At 38.4% G+C, this 18738-nt stretch overlaps 1 protein-coding gene across 1 annotated transcript in view; it reads right to left on the bottom strand.

Moving 5' to 3' along the window:
- Positions 1–10024, bottom strand: part of MLLT1 (MLLT1 super elongation complex subunit) — a 129974-nt gene extending 119950 nt beyond the window's left edge. Inside the window, exon 1 of the mRNA XM_044685213.1 lies at positions 9866–10024. Coding sequence (XP_044541148.1) covers positions 9866–10024 — 159 coding nt within the window. The remainder of the gene's footprint in view (positions 1–9865) is intronic.
- Positions 10025–18738: the final 8714 nt, after the last annotated feature.

Genomic DNA, 18738 nt, shown 5'->3' with positions numbered 1-18738 from the left:
CCTGGGGGAACCCGACTGCGGTCGGAGGGACGAGGCCGACAGCCAATGGGAACCAAGTTTCAGGAGGGGCGGGGCGAGGGGCCGAGGGAGGCGAGGGACTGCGAGTGTAGGGAGAGGCTCTAGGGATTTGGAGGTGTGCGGCGCACGTGGAGGGAGGGAAAGAGGATGGGAGGAGGGGCGGGTGCAGCCGACAGGGGGCGCCGCCTCTCCCGGGTTTCTGGGCTCTATGGATTGTCAGCTCCGCCCTAGGGAAAGCAAAGGCCACGAGGATCGGTCCCGCGTGGGCCGGTTGAGGGGGACGGCCAGGGAGGCCCAGAGGAAAAGCTCCTTCTTCCTATGAACCTTAACCTTCTGAAGGCCACTTTGCAAAGTGGAACTAGGTCCTTGAGTGAAGCCTATTCTCCACAATGGATGAACAATCCAGAACACTGGAATTCAGATTCCTATTCTTCTGTCTGTCTCTCTCCCCCCTTTCCCTTCCTCCCTCTCCTTTTCTCTCTATTTCACCCCACCAAATGCAGGAAAAGTGGAGCCCAGAGACAGAAGAATCATTTACATGTCTGTCCTGTGGTCCATTCCTACCTTCTCTTTTTCCAGAGACCTAAGACTCTAAGCAGGAAAGGGGCTCACCCCAACATACCCTGACAACTTGACCATGATCCTCCTATTTCCTGAACTCCATCCACTTATTTTTGTCCAATTTCAGCCACATAACAACATGGATTTACCTTGGATTCTCCCCCACCCCCAAATTTAAGGACCTTTCATTTATTTTATGTACCACTTGTCTACTGCAGAATACATTTGAGAATACATTTTGTAAATGATTTTGTTGGAAAGTATCTGTGTGCCAAAATTTAATATAATTAATACATTTATTTTTAATAACTCATTTTGAAGGATGTTATGGAATTCAGGGTGGATCCCTCAATGAATAGAATGCAGGAGACAGAAAGACCTTTATTCAAACCCAACATCAGAACTTGCTAGTTGTATAACTCTGGGCAAGGGCAAATCATGGCTGTCTGCCTCAGTTTTCTCATCTATGAAATGGGATTAATAATAGCGCTTGTCTCCTAGGGTTAGTGCTATATAAGTGCTAGCAAAAGAGAGCCAGGGCAGAGTTACCCACAACTTATATCTTCCCTACATTAGTACATAATGTGAGAAGGAACATGGGAAGTTGGGATTTAGAGTTCTAGGGAACAAATTCTAATTATATAACATCCTTCAAATTAAGTTAATATATCATTAAAAAGGTATTAATTATATAAAGTTTTGGCCCAACAAATACTTTCCAACAAAATCCTTTACAAAATGTATCTCAAAAACTCACTTTATGGATTGTCAAAAAAAAGTACTCTTTAACTTGGGAAAGATAGTAAGAGTTAATAATAATCAGCATTGATATGTCACTTTAATGCTTCCTTATCTCATAATCCTCACAACAGCCTTGTGAGGAAGATGCTGTTATCCCCATTTTACAGATAGGGAAACTTAGAGTGAAGATGAATGACTTTCCCAGAGTTATACACCTGGTCTGAGGCAGATCTTGAACTCAAGTCTTTCTGACTGAATCTAGCTTGGAGACAGAACTCTCACCCAGCACCATCTTGCTGGCTATGCAACTAATATTAACAACTAGCTTTGACCAGCAATTTTGTTGCTTCTCCATATTGACTTTATTGATGTTATTGCTTGGTTTTTATATTTTGTTATTGTTGTTTGGTTATTTTAGTTGTGTCTGAATTTTTGTGACCTCATTTGGGTTTTTCTTGGCAAAGATAATGGAGTAGTTTGCCATTTCCTTCTCCAGTTCGCTTTACAAATGAAGAACTGGGGCAAAAAGGTTCATGACTTGCCTAGGGTCATATAGCTAGTGTCTGAGGCCAGATTTAACTAAGAATGATGAGTCTTCCAGACTCCGGGCTTGGGACTCTATCCACTGCACCACTTGGCATTGCTGTGAATCTGATTCTTATAGGAAGGAACTGGTGGCTAAGGGGCTAAGGTAGGGAGGAGGAAGATTGAAAGTGATTGGAATCCTGGGTATTCCCCATGTTTGAGACTGAGGAGGAAAAAAAACCCCTGCAGAGTCTGATGAACACCCCAAATGTTTCAGAAACACATTTCAAATGGTTCAAAGGATCCTATGAACTAAAACTCTACAGGGGATGTCAGCCCCAGAATGAGGAAAGGGTGGGAATAAGAATGGGAGACACCGAAGAATAAAGACAAAAAGGAAAACAATTATAGGGAAAAGAAAAAATAAGAATTATCTGAAGAAACATGGCTCCAATGAGTACTCGTGAATATACACACTTAGATACACAAATGTATAGAAGATTGAAGCAAGCAAAGTGATAAAGGGCAATTTAAGTGTATTCAAACATAATATCAGGCTTACTAGAGCTCAAAATGAGTTGAGGCTAGCAAGGGAAACTAAGAACATCAGAAAAGTTTTTTTAAAAAGCTCTATTTAGAGCAAAAAGGAAGATCAAAGAAAGGATAGAATCTATCTGCTTGAGATGGATGAAATGTTGATACTTGACAAGAGAGAGAAGGCAGAACTGCTCAGCACTTTGTTGTTGAATTGTTTCAGTCCTGACTGACCCTTTGTGACCCCATTTTGGGGTTTTCTCGTCAAAGATACTAGAGAGTTTTGCCATTGCTTTCTCCAGTTCATTTTAGAGATGTGAAATTGAGGCAAATAGGATTGAGTAATGTGGTCACAGCTATTAAGTACCTGAGGTCGAATCTGAACTCAGATCTTCCTGACTTCTGGCCTAGTAGTCTATCCACTGTGCTATTCAGCTGCCCATTCCACACTTAATTTGGTTCTTTTTTCTCTGACAAAGAGAATGACCTCTGTGCTGGAAATGACAGAACAAAAATGGCTAACAAGCTGAGTCAGGAGATAGTAAAAGAGCTAGTACCTGCTTTTAATAAATTCAAATGATCGAGGGCAACTGGGTAGCTCAGTGGATTGAGAGTCAGGCCTAGAGATGGGAGGTCCTAAATTCAAATCTGACCTTAGACACTTCCCAGCTGTGTGACCCTGAGCAAGTCACTTGACCCCCATTGCCCACCCTTACCACTCTTCCACCTTTGAGCCAATACACAGAAGTTAAGGGTTTAAAAAAATAAATAAATAAATAAATTCAAATGATCTAATCAGATGAAATGTATCCTTGGTTCTGAAATCCATCTCCCAACTCCTAACTGCTGATACCTTCCCTCTGTTGTTTATTTTCAATTTAACCTGCATTTATTTTTGTGAATAGTTTTTCCAGAGCAGGTAGGCAGATAGACTGCCAGGCCTAGAGTTAGGAAGACTCATCTTCCTGAGTTCAAATCTGGCCTCAGACACTTACTAGCTATGTGACCCTGGGCAAGTCACTTAACTCTGTTTGCCTTAGCTTCTCCATCTGGAAAATGATCTGGAGAAGGAAATGGCAAACCACTCCCAAATATCTCTGCCAAGTAAACCCCAAATGGAGCTATGACTCAAACAATAACAACAAAATGTACGAGGCACTGTGCTAAGTGTTGGGGATGCAAAGAAAGACAAAAGAGAGCCCCTATGAACAAACAAGCTATGTGCAGAATAAATAGAAAATAATCAACAGAAGGAAGGCACTGGAATTTAGAGGGATTGGGAAAGACTTTGGGTTAAAGTTGGGACTGTACCTGGGACTTAAAGGAAGAGGAGGGATGGGGGACAGCCAGAGGAAATATCTGAAGCTGAGAGATGGAGGGCCAGCAAAGAAGCCACTGTCAGTGGATCAAAGATTAAGGTTTAGGAATGTAAAGTGTAAAAAGACTGGAAAGGAATGCAGGGAGATGGGGTTGGGGGTGCGGGTCTTTGAACAACAGAAGATTTTATATTTGATGCTGGAGGCAATAGTAGGTATCCACTGTAGTTTATTGAGTAGGGGGAGTGATATGCTCTGTCCTTTACTTTAGGACAATCACTTTGGTAACTGAATAGAGGATGGAGTTGAAAGGGAGAGACTTGTGGCAGATGGACCTACAAGAAAGCTATTGCAATGGTTCAGACATGAAAAGATAAGGGCCTACACAAAGATAGTGGCAGTATCAGAAAAGAGAAGGAGGTGTGTTAGAGAGATGTTGCAAAGGTAAAAATGACACGACTTGACAACAGGAATTGAGCTTATGAGCCTGGGGAAATGTGAAATGATAATACCCTTGACAGTAGCAGGGAAGTTTGGAAAGGGAGATTTGGGAGGAAAGATAATTTATTTTTTAATGTATTTTCCTCACAACTTGGATCATAGAATTTTGGAAAATGTATGTCAAAAATTATTACATGCAATTGGGTAAATAAAATATCTTTGAATAAAAAAATTTTAAGTGAAATTTTTAAAACAAGTATTTTTTCCTCAATTACATGAAAAAAATTTTTAACCTTCATTTTTTCTTTTACGTTTGAACCAAATTCTCACTCTCCCTCCCTGCAAAATGGCAATAGATTTTTACATGTGTAATAGTATAAAATATCTTTCCATATTAGTCCTTTTTTGAAAGCAAACTCAAACAAAAGTGAAGAAATAAAGTAAAATCTTAATCCACATTCAGACACCATCAATTCTTTCTCTGGAGGCAGATGGCATTTTTTCATCATGAGTCTTTGAGGATTTTCTTGGTTGCTAGGAATAGCTAAATCATTTATAAATGTTCATCATATAATATTGCTGTTATTATGTACAATGTTGTCCTAGTTCTGCTTACTTTGTATCAGTTCACATAGGTCTTTCCATGTTTTTCTTAAATCATCCTCATCAATTTCTTATAGCACAGTAGTATTCCATTACAATCATCTACAACTACTTGTTCAGCCATTCTCCAATCGATGAACATCTCAGTTTTCAATTCTTTGCCACCACAGAAAGAGCTACTATACATATTTTTATGTAACGTGTCCTTTTCCCTTTTTAAAAATCTCTTTTGGATACAGATATAGTAGTGGTATTGCTGGATCAAAGGGTATGCACAATTTTAAAGCCATTTGAAAGCTTTAATGGTTAGATCAATTCACAACTCTACCAGCAGTGCATTATTGTCCCAATTTTGCCACATTCTCTTCAACATTTATTATTTTTCTTTTCTGAATGAATTCTATTTTTAATATGTGGATTTTAAGCTATCTACTATACATCCAGTTCAAGATGTCTAAAACACAGTTAGAGATGATGTACAACTGGAGGACAACAGAGAAGGTAGGATTAGATTGGTAGATTTGAGAATTATCCATGTAGAGAAGATAATTAAATCAATGGAAGCTGATGACATCGCCAAATGAAATTATATAAAGGGAGAAGAGAAGAGTAACCAGAGCAGAACCCTGTATGACTCTTATGGCTAGTAGGCATGATTTGGATAAAGATCCAATGAGAAGTCTTAAGAAGGATTAGACAGTTGGATAGGAGGAGAAGCAGGAGAGAGTAGAATCCTGAAAACCAAGAAAGAAGAAAGTATCAAGAAGAAGGGAGTGATCACTAATATTAAAAGATCTAGAGAGGTCAAAAAGGAAGGGTGGGGAAAGGCTATTGGATTTGACAAGTAAGGGATCATTGGTAACTTTGGAGAGAACAATTTTGGTTGAACTGAAGTTGAAAGCTAGAGTTAAGAAACAAGTGAGAGGAGAGGAAGTGTAAACATCTATTATAGATGACCTTCTCAGGGAGTTTAACCACAAATGGCAAAAGAGATATTGGCTATTGGAAATGGACAGTTCAAGTGAAGGTTTTTTGAGGATGGAGGGAGACAGAGGCATGTTTTCAGTAAACACTACAAAACAGACCTTGATTTATTATTTTGCTTTCCCTCCTCCAGGGAACCCATTGTTAAAACATTTGCCAGCATACTTCTGCCAGGTCTATTCCCTAACTAAATTGGCATATGACAGGAATGCTGTAATTATAATTTGTCTAGATTTTGGAGAAGATAGAAAGAGTTCTCCTTATCTTTTAGTTTCTTCCCTGCTATCTACAAATCCATCTTCCCTTCCCTTAAAATTAGCAATTAAATTATTTTAAAAATTAACAAATAAAATTATCACTAGATCTTACCATTTCTCACAAGCTATTGTCCTACACCTTTCTTCCCTTTCCTATCTAAGCTCCATGAAAAACTGTCTGCATTCACTACCTTCACTTTCTCTCCCCTCAGACTCTTCTAAACCCCTCTTTAATCTAGCTTCTAACTTTACTACTCAACTAAAACTGCTCATTCTAAAGACATCACTGATGACTTTAAATTAATTGCCAAGTCTGATGGCCTTTCTCAGTCTTTACCCTTCTTGATTTCTATGCAACATTTGATGCTGACTACCCTGTCTTCCTGAGTACTCTCACCTCCCTTGCTTCTCCTCCTCCCTGTCTGATTGCTCTTTCTCAGTCTCTTTTACTGGACATCGACAGCAGGCTCCTCTGATTGTGAATGTCCTCCAAACAAGTATGGTGGGTAAATGTTTAAAAACTAGCTCTCAAAAAAAAAAATATGTCTGACACACTTGTAACTTTAATCTGTTATTAACATTTTCTCAAGTCTAGAATCAACAACAAAAAAATAAATAAATTAAACTCTGATTTATAGTCTGCTGATTTCTAAAGTGTAAATGCTCACAGTGAAAATTTAACAATTGCCTCTCAAGAGACAGTAAGTACTGAGGTACAATAACCTCTTGTCCCTAGAGCTGTGTTTCAGGCTCTCTTCTCCTTTTTCTCTTTTCTCTCTTCTCTTCACTTTTCTCTCTGACTTTTTCACATTACATGTATTTAATTATCTTTATTATGTTGATGATTCCCACATGTAAGTTTCCAGCCTATTCTATGTCTCTCCTGAGCTATAGTCCCAGATCACAAACTTCCTACTGAAAATTTCAAATTGGATAGCCTGTAGATACTTCAAACTGAATATATTCAAATCAGAACCCATTAGCTTCCCTACCCACCCTTACCTCTAACCTCCAGCCCCCATACAATCTACCCCTCTTTTGAAGTTCTCTATTTAGGTCCAGAGCACTATCATTCTTTTAACTAACAAGGTTCACAAACTCATTGTGATCCTAACCTTCTCACTTTCATTCACCCACATATCAAATTAGACGCCAAATCTTGTTATTCTACTTCTATAATATCTCTCACATCTGTATTCTCTCCACCACTTTTTTAGAAAACACTTTCTGTTTTAGAATTAATGCAAGTATTAGATCCAAGAGAGAAGAGTGGTAAGGACTAGACAATTCAGGTTAAGTGGACTTGTTCAGGGCCACACAGGTAGGAAGAATTTTACTCTAGGAAAAATTCCAAATTAAATATTAAGTATGGCTCTTATTTAAATTTTCCCAAGTCCTCACACTCCTCTAGAGTCCTCAACTTCTACACAGCCATTCAATGTACAAGACATGCATCAGGGAAGGGACAGCTTTCATGTTACCCATTCATCATATAACACACAGAAGATATGAAGAATTCACAGGAACCCATGAACAAATACAGAAACACAAGCACTCAGACTACCACACTCCTGTGGAAATTAAACACATGTTGAGAGCCTGATGATGAGGGTCCTTCAAAGAGAACCCAAATGGCCAAGGAAATCAGAATAAGAATGAGGTTGACAAGGTCTATATCTCTTGCCCCACCATGGCATGACTTTAGTCCTCCAATTTAATGGTAATTCTCTGTTGTTCATCTCCTTCCTTCTCCAAGCAGCATCATGTTGAGGGAAACTTCCCTTTTGAGGCTGCGCTCAAATGATGAAACTCAGAAGTTCTTTATCTCTTGGGAATTTTTGATTTGGGAATTACCCATAAGGTAACCTTCAGACTTTCTAATCTTTGACTGATGCTCAGAAAAGGAAATTTAAAAACCCAAAGAAGGTATTCAGGATGTCCTGACTCACATCCTTTCAGATTCATCATGAGTATCTCCTTCAAGTCACCATTTTCTCTTTCCTCAGATTCCTCCTACATTACCTCCTCTTTTACCCATCTCACACAAAGAAGTGGTTCTTCTCTGTGCCGATGTAAACCCTTCTACCTGTACAAGTCAACTATCCTGTTTATCCTAGTAGACTTCACCCTCTATTCCCTTAACTTACTTGACTCCAATGACTCATTATTACTTCTAGGATCAAATATAATGACTCATTATTACTTCTAGGATCAAATATAAAATCTTCACTTTGGCATTCCAAGTCTTTCAACCCCCACTTCTTTCTAGTCTTTTCATACCTTACTTCCTGGCACATACTCTTCAGTGTCCAGTGATATAGGCCTCCTTGATGTTCCCCGAACAAGACACTTCTCAGCTCTGGGTATTGTCTTTGATTGACCCTCATGCCTGAGAATAATCACTTTCCTCATCTCCACCTCCTAGGGTCCTTCAAACTGTAACTAAAATCCCACCTTCTGCAGGAAATCTTTCCAATTTCTCTTAATTCTAGAGCCTTCTTTCTGTTGAATACTTCCTATTTAGCCTATGTATAGCTTGTTTGTACATAATTGTTTGCATGTTGTCTTCTCCCTTAAATTGGGAGGTCCCTTGACAGCAAGGACTGTCTTGCCTTTCTTTTTATCTCTAAAATTTACTGAGCTATATGGGTGGAAAATTCAGGAAAGAGTATTACCTCTGGTGTGAGGGCCTGCTGAACCCTTTTCAGGGCCACCTACTACCAGTTCTCATCTGTGCCTCCAAAAAGCTATAGCAGCACCCTGTTCCATTTATCACAACAGGCAGGCCAAACCAGACTGAGGATAACCAACAGGACTCAAGCCCATTGGTGAGTAAGAGGGTGTGTGTGTGTGTGTGTGTGTGTGTGTGTGTGTGTGTGTGTGTGTGTGCCAAAAGTGTAAAATCTTGTGTTTGTGTGTCTATACCAAAAATGCAAACATTTCCTCTCTGCAAAATGGACAGATAAAACAATTTGTTCCATTGGGCATGAAAATGTTAGAAGCAGACACTATGGGGCACTTATAGCTTGGTTAGATAGCAAAGAAGCCAAGGACTTCCCCTGTATCCTGAACCATCACCACTCATCTTAAATTTTGCCTTGCCACTGGAATTCAGTGACACTGGAAGAAAGAGTGAGGCCTATGACTTTTCTCACCTCTGTCTCACTTAAATCCAATTTATACACAAGTCAAAAGATATTACTCATACCATTTTCCCATCTTACATTCCATCATCTCATTATTTTATTGTTTTACTGCTATCTCAAAGACCTGTGGCTACAGGCAAGTGATGAAGCAGCAGATGTGTATATATAATCCTACACACAAGTGAGTTAGAACATAAGGCTGCCTTCACACTGCACCAAAGCAGCAAAGGGATTTGGCAGCCCCTTGGGTGGCTGAGCAACCTTCTTTTAGTACCATACTGCTCACCTCCTGGCATGAAGTCTATAAAAGGTGATCTAAAAATTGTTTGCTTTACCCAACCCCTTCCTGCTTACTGTGTCAGACCAGGATTCCACCCTATGATCAATACACACAAAAAAGTGCAAAACTTTTCTGAAAATGATTCCATTCACCTTTGGTAGGTACATGGTGGACATTTATCGACAACATAAAATCCAGCAGACCTGAAAGGCATTGTTGTGAGAGAATTCAGGAGATATCATATTCAAATAGCAACCCTGAATAAAACAGGACTGGGAAATGAAGGTCAACTTATAAAGTTAGAACACATTTTTCTAGAGTGGTTACTGCGATGAGAAGTGCCATGAAACTGGCATAAATTTCAGACTCAAATCAAGTCAGCAAACTTGAAGACCTCTAAAAAGGAGCCAGTGACAGGCTCGTGACAATGCAATTGCCATTTGCAGGAAAGTGCCATACCATTCTCATCAGTGCATATGCTCTACCATAATGAACCCTGATGAGGTTAAAGACAAATTTTATGAAGGCCTGGAGACCTGGATCAAGAGTGTTCCTAAAGAGAACAACCTTGTAATTCTGGGTGACTTTAATGCCAAGTAGGCAGAGACTATCAGACATGGCGGGGAATTCTTGGGAGGAATGGAATTAAAAACAGCAATAGCAAAGATCATTTACTACTGAAGACTTCATTGATTCATGACCTAATCCCCAACACTGACTTTCATCTACCTAAATGCAATAAAACTTCAAGGATGCCATTTCACAACACATATCAGCATTGAATAGAGTCTTGTCATTGTAAGAAAAAGAGCTAGACAAGATGTAAGAGTGATGAAGGCAAAGTGTGGTGCAGAGTGCTAGACTGATCACAGACTTATCCCTTCCAAACTAAACATTCACATTCAACAATAGAAGGCCTCAAAGCAAGATGACTACCAAAAGGCTTAAAGTCAACAAATTAAGGTACTTCCCAGTGCACCAACAGTTTGTTGCTGACTTAAGAGAGAAAGCTGAGCTGACTCAAGGTTGACAACATTGGAAAACAAAAGGATTAGGCAGCCTGGTGTACAGCATTGCAATTAATCATGGGACCAGAATACTCACAAGCATCATTGCTTTGATGAAGATGATGATATTCAGAATTTACTAAATGAAAAACAAGAACCCCACAGAGTATAGCAGCAGGATGGTTCATCGGTCTCTAAGAAGGCAATTTAATTCCATTAAAAGTAAAATGCAAGCAAAGCTTAGAGAAAAGTAGGATTCTTGACTTAGTAAGGAAGCAGATAAAATTCAGTTTTACACCGAGAGTAATAACCCAAAGCACTCCTATGATGCCCTGAAAGCTATTTATGGGTCACAGATATATGGTGCATCTCAACTACTCAGAACTGATGGAGCCACACTGATCAGTGAAAAGGACATGATCCTGGAGAAATGGGCTAAACACTGTTCTCAAAAGACCATCATCAATTAGTCAAGGCTGAAGTCATTGATCATATTCCTCAGGTTGAAGTCATTCCCTCTCTAGCAGAGTCTCCAACTGAAGAAAAGGTTTTGGATATCATTAGGCTTCTTTCTTGTGGCAAAGTGTCTGATGCTGATTCTATTCCAGCTGAGATTTACAAGGCAGGGGGTCCACTGCTTATACAAAAAAATTACCAAAATCTTCCTGGTTATATAACAAGAAGAGGTTATCCTCCAGGAAATCAAAGATGCCTTGATTGTCCATATCTATAAAAGAAACAGAAATAGGTTGTTCTATAACAATGTGGAGGGGTCTCTCTTTCTTAGTCATTGCTAGCAAGATTCTTGACAAAGTCCTCCTTAATAGGCCAATCCTTCACCTGGGAGACAAACATCTACCCAAGAGCCAGTGGGGCTTTTGAAAGGGCCAAGGAATGGATGATTTGGTGTTTGCTGCCCAAGAACTACAGGAGAAATGCCAGAAGCAGAACAGAGGTCCGTATACAACATTTGTTGATCTGACCAAGATGGCTGATACTGTCAGTTGTAAGGGCTTGTGGAAGATCATGGCAAAATGTGGTTGCCTAGAGAAGTTCATCAGTATTATACACCAGCTCCATGACAGCATGCTTGCACAGTTTCTGGATAATGGACAATGTTCCTGAGCTTTCCCAGGCACCAGTGGGGTGCAGGGCTGTGTGCTTGCTCTTATGCTTTTCAGCATGATGTTTTCAGCGTTGTTGTCTGATACCTTCAACAAGGATAAAAAGAGCATCAGGGTCAGCTTCCCTACTGAAGGTATATTATTTAACATGAAAAGGCTTCAAGGCAAGTCTAAAGTGGATCGAGAGCTGAGATGTGACTTTGTTTGCATGTGCATCCATGATTGTGCATCCATGCAGACTCTGAAACTGAGATGCAACAGCATATGGATCTATTTTCTGCCACTTGTATATGTAAATGGAATTATCCTCCTTTGTTTATTTTAACTTAATCAATCAAGAATTTGGAGTGCCCTCTCCTTTCACACTTAGTCAAACACTTGAAGAACCTTTTACTAGAAAAGGAAGTTCACACCCTCAAAGACTAGAAGTGGATCCCACAAGTACTGGCCTCCATGGACAGTGCCAGGCAAATTAAGAAACTATGATTGGTTCCTGAGATGTGATAGACCAGCCAACAGTGAAAGGACGCAGAAACCAGAGAGACAGGAAGTGACATGGGAAAAGGGTTAAAAAAGGCAAGACCAGATTGCTGAAGAGAGACTTCTGCTTTGGAGGGATTCTACTGTGTTGGTGTCTCTGCCTTGGATTTCCTTCTGTGTTGGAGATTCTGTTTTGGGGATTCTGCACTGGTGGCTAGAGGAGTTTGGCTCCAGACTTAGGGTAATTAGCTAGGCAATATTTTATACCTCCTTCCTACATTTCCCCCTTTACTATCTCTGTAATAAAGCTGTAATAAAGCTATTAAAGCTATTAAAACTACTAACAGCCTCGTGACGTAAGAGTTAATTTTTTTTTTAAACCCTTGTACTTCGGTGTATTGTCTCATAGGTGGAAGATTGGTAAGGGTGGGCAATGGGGGTCAAGTGACTTGCCCAGGGTCACACAGCTGGGAAGTGGCTGAGGCCGGGTTTGAACCTAGGACCTCCTGTCTCTAGGCCTGACTCTCACTCCACTGAGCTACCCAGCTGCCCCCAAGAGTTAATTTTTATAAACAGCAACCACAACAACCTTTTATACCTCTTATATTTGACCAAAACCAATTTTAACTCTTACATGTGCTAATTTTGGCCTGACAATGAACACAAAAAAGACAGAGTTTCTCCATTGGCCAACCCCACTGCCAACCATATATGGAACCAACCAAACAGCAAATGGAGAAATTCTGAATACTGTGGATAAGTTCACTTACCTTAGTAGGATACTTTCCAGGAATGTCCACATAGATGATTAGGTTGGTGCAAGCATTGCCAATGCTAGCTCAGAGTTTGGGAGGCTCCAAAGAAATGTGTGGGAGAGAAGAGGTATTAGGATCCCTAAGAAACTGAAGATCTACAGAGCTATTATATCAACTTATTCCTATGAAACCTAGGTAGCCTATCAGCTTCATGCCAGGAAATTGAATTGCTTCTATTTGAATTGTCTTAGGAAGATTCTGAAGATCACCTGGTAAGATAAGGTACTGGACATTGAGATTCTTTTTCAAGCTGAACTGCTATTTTGATCTTGTCTTGGTAAAGGTATTGGCCTATACCTAGATATTGACAAACTACTTTCCAGTTTTCCCAACAACTTTTACCAAATAGTGAATTCTCATCCCACAAACTTAGTTCTATATTTTGGTCAAACACAAGTACTATAATCTTTCACTACTGTTTGTGGTATATATGTTCTGTTCCACTGATCTACCTTTCTATCTTTTAGCTAGTACCAGATAGTTTTGATAATTGGTCCTTTATAATCTGGTACTGGTAGACTTCCTTCCTTTATATTTTTTCATTAATTCTTTTGATATTCTTAATCTTGAAATGAATTTTGTTATTATTTTTCTAAGTTAAATAATATTTTTGGTAACAAAGTTGGAATGACATTGAATAAGTATTTTAGTTTAGATAGGATTGTCATTTTTATTATATTGGTTCTGTTCAGCCACAAACAAATAATATTTCTCCAGTTATTTAAATCTGATTTTATCCAAGCATTCATAAAGAAAAAACCAGACTTAAGCAGAGAGTTTGCTGCTCGAACACAGAACTCAAGAGAATCACCATGAGGTAATTAAGAGAGTGGAGTAAAAAAACAAAACAAAACAAAACAAAAAAACTTTTCTTTAAGGGACCCAATAAGCTCAATTGACTTATATCCCTATAAGAAAAGAAGATATTGGTAACTCTTAAAAATTGTTATTACCAACAGGGTAGATAGAAGAAGTATAATTAGAGGGAACAGGGACAAACTGTATAGAATGAAATATCATGATATATGTATGTATATATATGTGTGTGTGTGTGTGTGTGTGTGTGTGTGTGTGTGTGTATACAAAACTAGAGGTAAAAAAAGGAGATAATATTAAGAGAAAGAGGAAAACAGAAAAAATGGAGTAAATTTATATTCCATAAAGAAGTTCAAGGGGTGAACAGGGGAGAAGACCAATATAATGGAAGGGTAAAGAGGTTGGAGAAAGGAAATACTTAATTTGTAAGTGCATTGAAATTAACTTAAAGAGGGAAGAACAATCAGATCCATTGGGGCAGAGAATTGATTCATTCCTATTGTTATATTGAATCTCTGGGAGCCAGGAATCCACACTGTTGATTGACAGGTGGATCCATTGGATATCGGAATGTTCCCAGAGGGCTGTGAGAACAAGGGAGAAAGCAGTTGGCCCAGGGGAGTATAAAACACCCTGGCAGCCCTGGCAGGGATTCCTTTCTTTCCCTGAGACCTGAGATCTGTGGATCCTGGTCTTTTGAGGATTGAGACCTGCGGGGCTAAACCTTGCAAGATCTTCCTGTTTGTTCCTGTTAACATCATCAACCTGTACCCAGACCATCATCTTCTGATTCTACTGCCCCTAGATATTAGGAAGTCAATCATCTTAGTTATCTAGGTTTCCCAGGGCCCGGGAGGGATCCGGGAAGTGAGCAGGAAAAGAAGAGGGGGGAAAGGGGTGGATATCCCAAAGACTGGTTAGGCATATCATCTAACAAAAGAGAAGAAGCTGAAACACCAAGCAGCAGTTTACCTATTCTGGTGTGGCTGTGGCCAGGCTGGACCAGAGGGCTAACCATTCTGATTCATTATTTGCCTACAGTTTAAGGGTTTATCATTACCAAATTTGATTAGGGTTTTCCCAATACCTCTATCCAATCCCATTACCCCTTCTTTGTTTAAATACAGTTAAAGCCTTTTAAAGTACCTTCCTGGAGTGGTTATTTCCTAGCTTCTCTGGGAAGGGAGATACACAGTCAGAGACAAGCATTACCAAGCTAAAGAGCCCATTATACAATATCAATCAACCCCAGGTGGGACCTGAAGGGATATCATCCTTTGACCTGCAGGATCCTGCCTGGGCACTGTTATAAAGGAGTGAGGTGTCATATCATCCTCTCCCTCTATACAACATCTACTACATCTAGTTTTATTATAACAGTTCAAGGGGCGAACAGGGGAGAAGACCAATATAATGGAAGGGTAAAGAGGTTGGAGAAAGGAAATACTTAATTCGTAAGTGCATTGAAATTAACTTAAAGAGGGAAGAAAAATCAGATCCATTGGGGCAGAGAATTGATTCATTCCTATAGAAAAGTAGAAGGGTAACAAATGGACTGGTGGGGAGGGAAGCAATACTAGGGAGGGAGAGGACTTGGTGGGGAGTGTGGTGTAGCTTTAAAGAACAATAAGAGGGAAATAAGAAGGGAGAGGGGAGAAAGGGAAGTACAACAAGGGAGGGGATTAGGGGAACTGATTAAAAACAAAACACTGGTATAGAAGGAAACAGTGAAAGAAGAAAGGACAGGACAAGGAGAGAAAATCAAAATGTCCAGGAATACACAATTGATAATTATAACTCTGAATGTGAATGGGATGAACTTGCCCATAAAACAGAAGCAAATAGCAGAGTGGATTAGAAACCAAAATCCTACCATATGTTGTCTACAAGAAACACATGTGGGGGCAGCTGGGTAGCTCAGTGAATTGAGAGTCAGGCCTAGAGACAGGAGGTCCTAGGTTAAAATCTGGCCTCAGAAACTTCCCAGCTGTGTGACCCTGGGCAAGTCAGTTGACCCTCATTGCCCATCCTTACCACTCTTTCACGTAGGAGCCAATACACAGAAGTTAAGGGTTTAAAAAAATTTTAAAAAAAGAAACACACATGAGACAGGTAGACATACATAGAGTAAAAATGAAAGGATGGAGAAAAATCTTTTGGGCTTCAAATGAGTAAAAGAAGGCAGGGGTTACCATTATGATCTCTGACAGAGCCAAAATAAAAATAGATCTGGTTAAAAGAGATAGGGAACATAATTACGTCCTAATTAAAGGCAGTATAAACAATGAAGAAATATCAGTACTCAACATGTATGCACCAAACAGTATAGCATCCAAATTTCTAAAGGAGAAGCTAGTGGAGCTCAAGGACGAAATAGATAACAAAACTATACTAGTGGGTGACCTCAACCTTCTCCTATCAGAGCTAGATAAATCAAACCAAAAAATAAATAAGAAAGAGATAAGAGAGATGAATGAAATCCTAGAAAAATTAGAGTTAATAGATTTATGGAGAAAAATAAATAGGGACAAAAAGGAATACACCTTCTTTTCAGCAGCACATGGAACATTCACAAAGATAGACCATGTACTAGAGCATAGAAACATGGCAAACAAATGCAAAAAAGCAGAAATGCTAAATGCAATCTTATCATATCATAATGTAATAAAAATAGTTATTAGTAAGAATACATGGAGCAACAAACCAAAAACTAATTGGAAATTAAATAATATTATTCTCCAAAATAATTTAGTGAAAGAACAAATCATAGAAACAATAAATAATTTCATTGAAGATAAGGACAATGATGAGACTTCTTACCAAAACCTATGGGATACAGCCAAAGCATTTCTAAGGGGGAAAATTATATCATTGAGTACATATATTAACAAATTAGGGAAGGCAGAGATTAATGAATTGGGCATGCAACTTAAAAAACTAGAAAGCCAACAAATTAAAAATCCCCAGATGAAAACTAAATTAGAAATACTAAAAATTGAGGGAAAAATTAATAAAACAGAAAGTAAAAGAACTATTGAATTAATAAATAAGACTAGAAGCTGGTATTTGAAAAAACAGATAAAATACACAAAGTACTGGTCGATCTAATAAAAAAAGGAAAGAAGAAAACCAAATTGACAGTATCAAAGATGAAAAGGGAGACCTCACCTCTAAAGAAGAGGAAATTAAGGCAATCATTAAAAACTATTTTGCCCAATTATATGGCAACAAATATAGCAATCTAGGTGATATGGATGAATATTTACAAAAATACAAATTGCCTAGATTGACAGCAGAAGAAATAGAATACCTAAATAATCCCATATCAGAAAAAGAAATTGAACAAGCCTTCAAAGAACTCCCTAAGAAAAAATCGCCAGGGCCTGATGGATTCACAAGTGAATTCTATCAGACATTCAAAGAGCAACTAATCCCAATACTATACAAATTATTTGATATAATAAGCAAAGAAGGAGTCCTACCAAATTCCTTTTATGACACAAATATGGTACTGATTCCAAAGCCAGGTAGATCAAAAACAGAGAAAGAAAACTACAGACCAATCTCCCTAATGAACATAGATGCAAAAATTTTAAATAGAATATTAGCAAAAAGACTCCAGCAAGTGATCAAGAGGATCATCCACCATGATCAGGTGGGATTTATAACAGGAATTGAAGGATGGTTCAACATTAGGAAAACCATTCACATAATTGACCATATCAACAATCTAACAAACAAAAATCACATGATTATCTCAATAGATGCTGAAAAAGCCTTTGACAAAATACAGCACCCCTTCCTATTGAAAACCCTGGAAAGTATAGGAATAGAAGGAACTTTCCTAAAAATAATAAACAGTATATGCCTAAAACCATCAACAAGCATCATATGTAATGGGGATAAATTAGAAGCCTTTCCAATAAGATCAGGAGTGAAACAAGGATGCCCATTATCTCCTCTATTATTTAACATTGTACTAGAAACATTAGCAGTAGCAATTAGAGAAGAAAAAGAAATTTAAGGTATCAAAATAGGCAATGAGGAGACTAAGCTATCACTCTTTGCAGATGATATGATAGTATACTTAAAAAATCCTAGAGTCTCAACTAAGGAGCTTGTAGAAATAATCAACAACTTTAGCAAAGTTGCAGGATACAAAATAAATGCACATAAATCATCAGCATTTCTATATATTTCCAACAAATCACAACAGCAAGAGGTAGAAAGAGAAACACCATTTAAAATCACCCTAGACAATATAAAATACTTAGGAATCTATCTACCAAAACAAACACAGGAATTATAAGAAAACAATTACAAAACTCCAAATGATTAAAACTAGATCTAAACAATTGGAAAAATATTGATTGCTCATGGGTAGTACGAGCTAACATAATAAAAATGACCATTCTACCCAAATTAATTTACTTATTTAGTGCCATACCTATCAAACTACCAAAAAAACATCTTTACTGAATTAGAAAAAAACTATAACAAAGTTCATTTGGAAGAACAAAAGATCAAGAATATCAAGGGAAATAATGAAAAAAAACTGTGAAGGAAGGTGGCCTAGCATATACTATACTATAAAGCAGTGGTCATCAAAACAATATGGTACTGGCTAAGAGACAGAAGGGAAGATCAGTGGAATAGACTTGGGGTAAGTGATGTCAGCAAGATTATCTATAATAAACCCAAAGAGCCCAACTTTTGGGACAAAAATCCACTATTTGACAAATATTGCTGGGAAAATTGGAAAACAATATGGGAGAGATTAGGGTTAGATCAACATCTCACACCCTACACCAAGATAAATTCAGAATGGGTGAAGGACTTAAATGTAAAGAGGGAAACTATAAATAAATTACATGAACACGGAATAGTATACTTGTCAGATCTCTGGGAAAGAAGATTTTAAAATCAAGCAAGAGTTAGAGAAAATTACAAAATATAAAATAAATTATTTTGATTATCTTGAATTAAAAAACTTTTGTACAAACAAAAACAATGCAACCAGGAGGCAGCTGGGTAGCTCAGTGGAGTGAGAGTCAGGCCTAGAGACAGGAGGTCCTAGGTTCAAACCTGGC

Source organism: Gracilinanus agilis, chromosome 1 (assembly GCF_016433145.1).
Source record: "Gracilinanus agilis isolate LMUSP501 chromosome 1, AgileGrace, whole genome shotgun sequence".
NCBI lineage: Eukaryota > Metazoa > Chordata > Mammalia > Didelphimorphia > Didelphidae > Gracilinanus > Gracilinanus agilis.
Note: the sequence above shows the minus strand (reverse complement) of the source record. Positions and strands in the feature narration are given on the sequence as shown.